The 12,311-nt window shown below is 40.7% G+C and overlaps 1 protein-coding gene across 16 annotated transcripts in view; it reads left to right on the top strand.

The window, feature by feature from the left end:
* Positions 1-12,311, top strand: part of Heatr5a (HEAT repeat containing 5A) — a 97,982-nt gene that overhangs the window by 22,461 nt on the left and 63,210 nt on the right. For 10 of the 16 annotated variants that reach the window (XM_039078140.1, XM_039078146.2, XM_039078147.2 and 7 more), the window contains exons 10-13: positions 194-444; positions 2,508-2,622; positions 5,144-5,296; positions 6,590-6,689. In XM_039078140.1, coding sequence (XP_038934068.1) covers positions 194-444; positions 2,508-2,622; positions 5,144-5,296; positions 6,590-6,689 — 619 coding nt within the window. The remainder of the gene's footprint in view (positions 1-193; positions 445-2,507; positions 2,623-5,143; positions 5,297-6,589; positions 6,690-12,311) is intronic. The other 6 variants (XM_063262110.1, XM_063262109.1, XM_063262108.1 and 3 more) reach the window with 1 other exon arrangement.

Here is a 12,311-nt window from a genome sequence, read left to right as displayed (position 1 = left end):
AATTCTAGAAGAGATCTCTACATTGAGAACCAAAAAACAATTTAGTTATGTCTCGCTTCTTTCATTGTAATTTGGCTTCTCGTGGAAGTAGTATATTTTATATGCAGGCAGCTGTCCATTCTTTGGACTGTCTTACGACTTAAATGAGCTGGGTCTGTATACATAAGTCATTTGTTTTACTCTGTCCTTGCAGGCCTTCTGGACAGTGTCATTTCGGTGGTTCTGCACCCTAGCATTTCTGTTCGCCTGGCTGCAGCCTGGTGCTTGCACTGCATTGCTGTGGCATTGCCTTCCTACCTGACACCTCTCTTAGATCGTTGCCTAGAACGGCTCACGACACTGAAGTCTTCCCCGGAAGCAGTGACTGGCTTTAGTTTTGCTGTGGCAGCCTTGCTAGGTGCAGTGACACACTGTCCTTTGGGAATTCCTCATGGAAAGGGCAAGGTAATGATTTCATTCTCTATGCAATGGTGGGACAAGACTTTGTGAAACGGGTTGCTGGTGGTATGTCACCCAGTTAAAGCCATGGGACAGCAGCATGTCACCTGAGTACTCTTTGTGTGTTGAACACTAGCCACACAGTCTAAGAAATGATGGCAGTCCTCACTTTTCTCAAGGAGTGCTTCTTGGTCTAGACCGCATGACTCAAAGATGGAGAGCCATGCTTCGTGACACTCCAGTACTGCGGTGGGGAGTACTTCCTGCTTTTACTACAAGGCTCTCTGTGAGATAATAGAATTTGCTGTGTATCTGGCCTTGCCATGTAAGTCTGTTTAAAATCACACTTCCTAGTCTGCTTTCTCCTTGTAGGACATATATCTTTTGCCTTTTAAAATACGTTATAATCTTGGCTGTGCTCAGCTCCTAAGCCTGTTTCTTCAGAGGCTGGGGCAAAGGATCAGGAGTCGGAGAGTGGTCTGCACTATTCAGTGGAACCTGTTTCAAAACAAAATCAAAGGACAATTGGACTTATGTAAAAACCTGAATGTCATTTAATAAACTTACAGTGATTGTCAATATTGATACTGTTACTTCTGAATTAGTTTACATGTAATTGTATAAAACAGGGAAATAATATATTTATGAGCTGAGATTTTCTACATAAGAAAAAAGAGCTATAATTGTAGAATTGAGAAGTTAAACAAATGTTAAGTTGAAATTATCATTATGAACTCAATTTTTTTTTCAAAATAAACACTATGACCTCATTCTTTTTACTAAAAATGACTGGAAGCATAATTAGCCAGTACTAGAGAATATTCTAGTGATGACACTGACTCTAAATGCCCTTTTCTACCTCCTCACCAAAAGAAACAGGGTTCAATCAAGGAGTTATATGCACAACTTTATAATATATTTTCTAAAACAACAGCAAAGATTCAAATATCTTTATGTTATCAGTGTTGTAATAAACTGATTGACAAGTTGAAGAAGTCCTTTGGTTCTGTTTGCTTGCTTGCTTGCTTGCTTGTTTTAATCTTATTTGAATGAGGATTTTGCCTGAGTATATATGTATGTGTACTGCATACATGTCTGGTACCCACCGAGGTCAGAAAAGTATATTGGAGCTCATGAAAGTGGAATCACAGATAATTGTGAGCCACCGTGTGAGTGGGAGAACTGGACATGGGCTCTCTGCAAAAGCAGCAGGTGCTCTTAACTGCTGAACCATTTCTCATCCCCACCACCCTTTCAATCATACTCAGAGCTGACATGTTATCATTGTGTGTACTGTTTGCCCTCAACGCTCGTCAACTCTGACCCCTCACATGTGAAATTTCTTCTGAGAAGATGCCCACTTGTCCTGATTTGACTAAAATGGTTGTTTGTCTTTTCTTTTTCTGAGTGTCACCTGTTAACTCTATAAGCTGTGGTGAGCACAGCTGTCTCCTTTATGAGCTGTACAGCCTATCATCTGTCCAGGGGTGCTTGGTAACATGTGCTTTCTCAGATTTGATGCATTCTTCCTGGCCTTTGAACTCTATAAACATATGATGCCTACATTTGAGCTACCTGGTTATTTCTCTGTTGTTTGCAACAGTCTATTTTAGAGACTTTTAAAATCTAACATATTATGGAATCCTGCTCCATGGCTTTTGGGAAGACCATTATAAATCCTTAAGTTATCAAGTTTGTATATAGAATTTTTAAAGGGAAACTTGTATAATGAAACTTTTTCTGATGATTACTGACCTAAAAGGTTAATTACTTAAAGCAAAGTAAATGAATTCTTGATAACTACAGTCTGAATAACCTTACAGTGTTGTCACATGTGCTTCATAAAGAATTGTGCATATCTGTGTACCTTTTAATCATCTAGTTTGTAACCTTGAAAACTTGATTGTTTATAATTCCTTGTGTGATATCACCCTATCACATAGCCTGCACAATAGGCCATGGTTATAATTTATTATATGTAAGAGCAAGTCTTCCAAGAGATTATAATTAATTTCTTTCACCTGACTTAATTTGTAAGCTGATTTTTATTGCTTTGTTTTGTACACAAGCAGATTATCATGACATTAGCAGAGGATTTGCTGTGTTCCGCTGCTCAAAACAGTCGCCTGTCACTTCAACGCACACAAGCCGGATGGCTATTGATTTCTGCTCTCATGACACTAGGTAACAGTTCTTGGAGGGTTTCCATAATAATGAAATAAATAAATGAATCCTAGCAGCTTCTAAAGGACATGAGTGGTAATTTTTGTTTTGGGTACTGTTACAAATTCAAGGCATATTATGTATTTGTATGTTTCAAACCCATGCAGTCATTGTTCCTTTTGACCCTTGTCTTTAGCAAGCTGAAGGCCCTGCAGTTTGTTCACATGCCCTGTCAATGTAGCCCTGGCATTCTTTGGTGTTGGCATCTTAAAGTGCCCTAGGTGTTGTTGTTCTCAAAGCTTGCAGGCAGCTGCTACTTTTTTTTTTTTTACCAAGTCTTAATTCTTTTATTTTTAGTTATTTTATGTTGGTGTGTGATATGGGTGTGATGGTGTGTATATCTTTAAACTGAGCAGTTGGAAGGCAGAGGCAGGCAAATCTCTGTGAGTTTGAGGCCAACTTGGTCTACAGAGCAACTTCCAGGGCAGCCAGAGCTACATAGAGAAACCCTGTCTTAAAAAGACAAAAAATGCAAAATACCAAATAACAACAACAACAATAACAATTGCACAGCAGACACTGAAACAATACCGACCTCAAGCCAGTGCTGCTGCCTATATGTATCTTTACGTCTCAGAAGCTGTCCTATGAGGGAAATACTGTTACTTCTCTTACCAAAAGTGAGGAAACTAAGGACAAAAAGTTGTTATTCACCCAAGTTTACATATCTAAGTGGGCAGAACCAGAATTCGCCTACTCAGGCCTTTCCCACGAGTTTCCCTGAAAGCCTGCTGCAATTCCCCATGCTGCAAAGTTCGGAGAAAGGCATGCAGTGAAGGCAATGCACACCACAGCCGAATTTGAGAGAATTCTGTTTGGGAAGAAAAGCTGAGCTTTAGTGTTTATGCTTCTTGGGATATTTTTTTTTTGTATTTTTTAAATGATAATATTATCATTGTATATTGCCTTTTAATTTTTTTACTTTATTTATTGTTGTGAGGGAGTGCACATCTGTGGAAATCAGAAAGCAGCTTTTTCGAGTTGGTCCTGGGGAACAGAGGTCTTGTGTTGTTGTATAGCAAGCACCTTTACCTGCCGAGCTGTCTCCCCAGCCTGCTACATTGCCTTTTATTGCTTCTGACTTTTGACCTGGAACAAGTTGCTATCAGATGTTAACAGTGAGAAGCTTGGATTGTGGTTCACACCTGTCATCTTAACACTGGGAGGCAAAAGCAGGGGGATCATGAGTTCCAGGCCAGCCTGAGCTCCAAAGTGTACCTCAGAGAACAGGCAGGCTAGAGAGATGGCTCAGCAGCAAAAAGCATTTTGTTCTCAGCACCCACACAATAGTTCACAACTAGTTAAAACTGCCTTAGGGTTTTTGTTGCTGTGCTAATACTGTGACCAAGAACAACTTGGGGAGGAAAGGGTTTCTTTCAGTTTATAGTTTGTAAGAAACTGATGCTGAGGCCATGGAGGAGTGCTACTTACTGTCTCAGCCTGCTTTCTTAAGCACTCAGGACCACCCATCTAACCAATCATCAGTCAAGAAAATGCACCACAGGGTTGGGGATTTAGCTCAGTGGTAGAGCGCTTGCCTAGCAAGCTAAATGCCCTGGGTTCCATACCCAGCTCAAAAAAAAAAAAAAAAAAAAAAAAAAAAAAAAAAAAAAAGAAAGAGAAAAAGAAAAAAAAAAAGAAAAAGAAAAGAAAATGCACCACAGGCTTGGCCACAAGCCAGGCTGGTGGGAGCATGTTTTCAGTTGCGTTCCTTCCCAAATGACTACCTTGTGTCAAGTTGACAAAACTAGCCAGTGTACTCCAGTTGTATTGGATCTGATCTCTACAGACACCACACTCTGACACGGTGACATCACACTCTTACACGGTGACATCACACTCTTACACGGTGCACATACATACATATAAGCAAAGCACTCACACACAGTAAAGTAAGTCTTTTTAAAAAACCGAAGTAGTCAAAGTTAAGGGCCAGACGTGCTGCTGTAAACCTCTAATAGTAGCATTTGGAGGAATGAGGCAAAGGAGTTATGGGGCTGGAGAGATGGCTTAGCCTTTGACAGCACACAAGGACTGCTCTTGCAGAGGACCTGAGCTTGCTTTCTTGCTCCCGTAGTCAGTACTCGTAACTCTGGCTTTAAGAATGCAACAATCTCTTCTAGCTTCCTTGGGCAACTTCACTTATATGCATACCCAAACACAGACACACCTATGTGCACATAACTAAAAAGTAAAATAAAAGTTATTCTAGAGAGGATTGCCATAGCAATTGTACCTTCCATTTATGTACACTGAAATTCATTCTATCACAGGAGACACAGTAGCTAGAAGCTGACACCCCAACTCAGGCTTTGCTGTTCAGGTCCTGTTTCTGTTTCTGTCCTGCAACACTTAACAGCCATTCATTTGAAACCAGAAGATACAAAACATTGCAGTTGTGAATTAAACTATTTTCATCTTAAGAGAGACATACCTGCTTCCTAGCTGAGCTTTAAAGACTCACGTTAGGTTGTCTTTGCAGGTCCTGCAGTAGTCAGTCATCACCTCCCTCGCGTTCTGCTGCTGTGGAAGTGTGTCTTTCCTGTGTCTCCTAAAGATCTAGAAACAGAACGAAGCCGAGGCGATTCGTTTACCTGGCAGGTAACCCTGGAAGGCCGAGCCGGTGCTCTCTGTGGTAGGTTGACTGCCATCTCTCTTCTCCCTGGCCTTCCTTCACACTTTGTATGTCCTGTGGGTTTCATGTAGTGCAAGGGGACAGGGATCTGAATGGCGTCTCCATACCTGAATGTAGCCAGTTAGCTGATGATAGCTCTGAGTGTGGTACTGAGCCTCGTCTGAGAGCTGCATCTGTAGACTGAGAGCTGCGTGTGTCATTAGATCCAGGCCAGGTGGAAACCGACAAGACTGCTTGAGGTAAATATCCATCCTCTCTTCAGAAATAGTGAGAATATGATTTAACTAGCCCTGGAGATGTGTGCTTCCCAGTAGGTATGTGTGACGGTGTATGTAGGCTAGACAGTACTTTCTCACTATTAGTTTGAACTAGGAAAAATAGATTTCTTAGAAAGAACAGGGAGCACATGCTTGTTTTGTTTATCCAATGAATTTTACCCTTAAAAAGAAAACAATTTAATTTCAACCTGACACTCAGTCTAAACTATTTATTTTACTCTTCTTTGAAGCAGTCTCAGTTGTTTGAATAACTGTAAACACCCTCCCTAGCTAGAGTCTGCATGTTTCTGCAGAATTAGTGAGAAATTGGAGGACTTGGAAGTCTAAGCTGTTTTTTTTTTTTAAGATTTATTTTTATTTATGTGTATGTGACAATCTCTCTCTCTCTCTCTCTCTCTCTCTCTCTCTCTCTCTCTCTCTCTCTGTGTGTGTGTGTGTGTGTGTGTGTGTGTGTGTACCAGTGGAGGTCAGAAGAGGGGTCAGATCCCCCTTGCTCTGCAATCAAAGTGAGATGGTGCTAGGAACCAGACATGGATCCTAACCAATCCACAATCTTAACCAATGAAACATCTCTTTAAACCCTGATTTCTTTTTTCCTTTGTTTCTTTTCTTTCTTGTTTTAAATTTGAGATAGTAGTCTTATTATGTAGCTCTGGCTGTCGTAGAACTCGCTGTGTAGACCAGGCTGTCCTTGAACTCACAGAGATCTGCTGCCTCTCGATTACCCAACTTTGATTTCTTTTTCATTTTTAAACTTCTGATCTCAAGGGCTAAGTACAACCCAGGGCAACAGCATTTTGTTAACTTATTAGTCTCTTAGCAATCCCAGGAAATTCTTGAAAAATATAATTAAAGATGGAAGATACTAGCTTCCTTTTTAAATCATTAGAATTTCAAAACATTTTTTTGTTTTGCACACTTCTCTGTAACATTGCTGATGCTATACATAACTGAATGTTCTTGCCTCATGACCAGTGACACTGTACAGGGAGTAAGTGTCTGTTCTTGTTTCCAGCTGTCAAGAGTTTCATTTCCCACTGTGGTGATCTCCTAACTGAGGAAGTCATCCAGCGTCTCCTGCCGCCGCTTCCCTGCGCTGTGGATCTGCTGACTCAGTAAGGACCCGTTGTTCAGACTGTAGAATTGTCTAAGAGCACTTACCTCTTTATAATTCCTTAGATATACTGATAAGGCAAGCCCAATACAGCTGATTCCTTTTGCAGAGAAAGGCAATCATTTAGATATGTGACTTTTCTTCTTTTTTTTTAGGCTAGAGAAAATGCATATTAAAAGGGAAGGAAAATTACTTGGTGAATAATGTACCTTTCATACAGACAGTTTTAACAAGAAATTAAATCCTAAGCCTGCTAACCTTTGCAGGTATGCATTGTATTGGTCTGTTAGTGTTGTTCTTTGTTCCTAAGAACTAGATACTTGTTAACACATACAGGTTTTTGTGTGTTCATAGTTCTTATAGGTTGATTTACCATCTGTCTGATAAAACACAGGAAAAAGCCAATACTTTTATATTGTGTGTGTCTGTCTGTGTGTGTGTATCTGTGTGTGTGTATCTGTGTGTGTGTCTGTGTGTGTCTGTGTGTGTCTGTGTGCGTGTGTGTGTGTGTCTGTGTGAGTGTCTGTGTGTGTGCGTGTGTGTGCATGTGCGTGTGTGTGTGTGTGTGTGTGTGTGTGTGTGTGTGTGTGTGTGTGTGTGTGTAACTTACAATTATAAGCACTGATTTCCAAATTAAGGTGTAGAGGACATCCTTCTTTCAAAAGGTCGTTTATGATGAGCCACTTTATGTATAAAGAGCAATGCATTTGAGGTATAGCCTGTAGATGTGATAACAGAAGGACCCCATTGAGTCAAGCATGGCTAGAGCATTGGCTACAGACATTAAGGCCACAGTAAATACTTTAAATTTTATAGGTTCTCAGATCTGCATTGAAATTGCTTGGCTCTTACAGCTCAGAAGGAATCATTCACAGTGTTGGGCGGGTAAACGGCTGTGGCTATGTTCCAGCACTTGACTGACTGAGTGGACTTGTCTTGTTTAACACTGAACTAGGGCACAAGGGAAAGACATGCCTTCGTCCTGACAGCTTTCTCCTTTAGGTTGTCTGTCCTTCTAAGTTGACTTAAAAGACCTTTTACATATATTGTCACATCTTTTTTGGTTAGTGTTGGAATTTTGGGGAGAGGGAAGGGATGTTTTGGTTTTTTGTTTGGTTGATTTTGTTTTCAAACAGTCACTCTATGTAGACCAGGCTGTCCTAGAACTCTGTGTATCCAGGTTGACCTTGAACTCACAGAGATCCACCTACCTTTCCTCTCAAGTGCTGGAATTCGAGGTGCTTGCCACCACTCTCAGTCTTCGTTTGGTGTATTTTTGCTTTGATTTTCTTATAGTTTGAGTTTTATCTTTTATGTTTGCATCTTTAATCCATCTTAAGTTGATTTTTCTACTAGAATGAGATAGAAGTCCGTCTTTGTACTGCTGACACAAAACCACAGAAGAGGTGATTCATACACAGAAATGTATGTATACTGTTCTGCAGACTGGGAGTCAAGGTGCTAGCAAAATGATGTCTGCTAAGAGCCTGGTGCCCATCTCCAACATGGCACCTTATTTTTCCATCTTTTGGAGAGGGTGAATTGTTTGTCCTTATGTGGCAGAAGAGACACAGAGACAAAAGGGAACCAAACTGCCTTTGTCAAACAATTTTATCAAATCATTAATCATTCATGAGGGCAAAGGTAAAATGGCCCATCCTTCCAACAGTATTGACAGTAAGTTTTATTAATTTACTTCTTTGAGTTTAATGGATAGATAGCATTTAATGAACTACCTCTGTATAGCTTCAAGCCATCAGCATATATTTAATCTTCCCTCGTGTCTTCTACTGAAGAATTTGGAGCCAGAAGTGCTGAGGCATGATATCATTACAGGGAAGTAGAGATTGATGGATCTCTGAATTCAAACCAGCCCGATCTACATAGATAACATAGCTAGTTCTTGGCAAGCCAAGGCTATATGGTAAGGTCCTGCCTCGAAACAAAACAAAACAAAAACGAACAAAAAACTTAGGGGAAACAATTGAACTTTGCAGGTTGTTGGCTATGGCACACACTTTAATCCCAGAACTCAGAGGCAGCCAACATTCAAGGCCAGCCTGGTCTGCACAGTGATTTTTAGGGCAGTCAAGGCTGTAAACACAGAGAAACCCTGTCTCTCTCAAAGAGAAAACATGGGCTTCACCATGAGGCTGCTCTGGATCTTCCTCTCCTGTGGACTCTTGCAGAAGTCTGGTCAACAGTAGAGCGCCCTCCCTCCCTACCTCCCTCCCTCCCTGTTTTATCCTTGTCTGCGCACCTACCAGCTCTCACAGTTATTGAGGTTAGTGGCAGAAGCTATGAACGGCATAGTAGCTTCCTCAAAGTCACCTGACTAAAACTTGTCAAAATTACTCTAGCGACACAAGACACTAGCATCAAGCCCGGCACCTGGATGCTCCTGGGTGTTTGCAGATGTGGTTGGCACATTCGCAGCCAAGAGAGACAGGAATTAAATAAGTGTTCAAACACATGAGTTTTCAGGGACAAAACTTCAAACCAGACCGAGACCCATTTCATGTTTCTTTCATGTTGGAAACTCACCCTAGTCTTGTACCCTGCTTTCACAGTCTGACGTCAGTCATCCCTAAACATGACTGGTGTGTCCTGTGCCCTCATTGCTGCCCTTCAGCCTGCTTGCCTGTCTCTGTGCCAACACTGGTCTTTAAAGTGCACTGTACTCAGAGCAAGCACTTCGACGATGTTTTTAGCATTCTTGTACTTTGGATCTTATCGTGTTGAATTTTTGTTTGTAACTGAATCTATACCTAAATTTAAAGAAAATTTAAATTTTTATAATACTATGAACATGATTTTCTCTGTTATCAAGGTATCTTATAAGATAAAGATGTTTTACTTTTAAAAACACAGTTTGCAGGTACTGTATTTTTGTTGTGGTGGTTATTAAATACATGGTGTGTGGTGTATATGATCTCTTCATTGCTACTCTGTAAGAACGTAACCCATCCCTTCTCCAGCCACCCTGTTAGATGCTTCTATGTTAAAATGTAATGTGCAGTACAGGAAAGAAGCCTCAGAGGCATCTTTGCTGCATAAGCGAGTGTAAGAACCAGACTTTGGATCCTCTGAGCCCAGTTTAAAGCTAGGCAGGCACAGGACTGCCTGTAATCCCAACACTCAGGAGGCAGAGATGGGGGACTCCTGGAACAAGCCATCTAGTCAGACTGTCTGGAACTGGCAAGCATCAGACATGCTTCAGTGAGTACAGCATGATGTCAAAAAACAATTATAATCAGCCTAGGTCTCGACATACTCATGTATGCATATCCAGGTGTACCCCCGCATGTGCTAACACACATGGACACACAATTCCATTGTAGAGCTAGATGTTTTTCTCCTCACAGTCTTTATTTATTCATATTCTTTCTGTCTTTATTCTGTAAGTGCATTTTATAGGTACATAGAGGCTGGTTTTAGTAAAGCACTCCTATAACTCCAGCACATGGGGGGCAAAGTAATCAATACAAACTTAACACCAACATGGGCTACAAAGAAAGTTGCAGGTCATCCTGGGCTACGTAGTTGAGATTCTGTCTCAAAAAAGCATACAAATGGGATAGAGACCGCTTAGTGGTTAAAAGCACTAGCTGCTCCTCCTCAGGGCCCTGGTTCAGTTCCCAGCACCCACATGGCAGCTCCCGGCCACTGTAACTCCAGTTCCTGATGCCTCCATAAGTACCAGGCATGTGCACCGGGTACAGAGGCCACACACACACATACACACACACACACACACACACACACACACACACACACACAAATCCTTTTTAAAAATTAAAAAGACAAAGCAAAGCATAGAAACAAAACCACTGCATAGAATTCACGCACAGTGCACGTACGTATAGTCTCAGCTCCCCAGGAGGTTGAGACTAGAGCGCTGTTTGCTTCAAGCCTGGGCAACAGACCACTCACCTCTTCTTTAAAAGCCAGACATGAGGAACAGACACCTGTAATCCCAACACTCGGAAAGTGGAGAGGGCCGGGTACACATCTGAAGCAGCTTAGAGCCTCTCAAAAAATAAACCCACAAGAATCCTGAGGAGAAGGCCTTCAGGGGTCACTTCTGATATTTTATTCTCAGCAGTGATAGTTTCTGTAGACCTTTTAAAGTTTGTGCTCTGTTAGACCATGGGTTTTGTTTGATTGATTGATTGATTGATTGGTTGATATGAGAAGATTTTTATGTGTGTCAGATTGTTTAATTGCTATATTTTAAGAAATGTATTGATCAGTTTTATAAACTTCTTGATATGATTTTGTTGTGGGTTTCTTTATGTATATTCATAGGTGAGACTGTTCTGTTTCTTTTTTTCTCACACTTTCTCATGAAGCATTGAAACTATTAACCTCACGGAATAAAGTTTCATCAAGGAGAGTATCTGCATGGTTGGAGTGATCTGCTATGTGAAACTTTCTGAGAGACCATGTTTGAAATTTCTATGATTTTTTTTTAATAATACAAAGTCCATTTCTTTGTTTCTAACTTTGTAAGGTCTGTTTGGGGGATGTTCTCTGTTTTTTTTTTTTTCTGTTTATGTAAAATTTGGCAAGTAAATTTTTCCAAGAGTTTTCCTAATGCAGCTTTATTTTCAGATGTTTTACATGAAATTGTCCTTTTTAGTCTTCTAAACTCTTACCCGTAAAGCATGCTGTAGCCTCGTGTCTGTCGTCTGAAGACGTCTCCGTTATGCTTTCTCTTGTCTTTCCTGTGAGTCACACTGAGGACTGTGCCAGACTCTTCCAGAAAAATAGCCTTGTTCATGTTGAAGTTTGTTTTACTTTTCATTCTCTTTTTCTTAAATTTTCATTCTTTTTTTTAAAACCTTAAACTAACTGTCCAGCTCATAGAGTTTGTAGATGAACATTTGTTGCACTTTGTCTGTCCTTAACTTGCTGTGGTTTGCTCTGTAATGGAGGCGTCACACACGCCACCGTCACGCTACCTTTGCAGGCTCTTTGCCTGTCAGTTGACAGCCTGCCGAGCTCCACCTTGATTTTGAGCTTACCTGTTTCTTCCTGTAAGACTTTCTTTAGCTTTTTATATTCTAAAATAACTTACTTATATAGATATATAGGAGTTTAGAATTATACTTTCTTGATTAATTGAATGAATTTGATAAACAATTGAACGAATTTGCAAAGATCCAGAACCATAACCCCTTCTAAGGAGCCCCCACACTTTTGTCCTTACCTTACATGGGTGCCTAAGGTCTTTATGTTGGCATTTGTCTATCTGCTCTGAATCAGCTCAGGTTTTGTGTTATGCTTTTTAATTTTTTGTATTATTTGTGTGTGAGAGTAGACATCAGAGGGCAACTTTTGGGAAACCAAGTTCTGTCCTTTCACCATGGGGTGACAGGACCACACTCAGGGATTAGATTTATGTTGTCAGAGTTAACCAACTGCTTCCTCTTGCTGACTACACGCCCTGCCCCCGCCACACACACACACACACACACACACACACACACACACACACACACACACACTTTCAGTTAATGTTAATTTGCCTTTGTTGATGCAGAGTGTTTGACCTTAAAAAGTCCCTTTCTCAGGCTTAATTATGCAACTTGTGTACTTTTATCTGTACTATGTACATTTA

The sequence above is a fragment of the Rattus norvegicus genome, chromosome 6, assembly GCF_036323735.1.
Source record: "Rattus norvegicus strain BN/NHsdMcwi chromosome 6, GRCr8, whole genome shotgun sequence".
Classification (NCBI taxonomy): domain Eukaryota; kingdom Metazoa; phylum Chordata; class Mammalia; order Rodentia; family Muridae; genus Rattus; species Rattus norvegicus.
The sequence above is the reverse complement of the archived record's forward strand: the minus strand, read 5'-3'. Positions and strand labels throughout refer to the sequence as shown.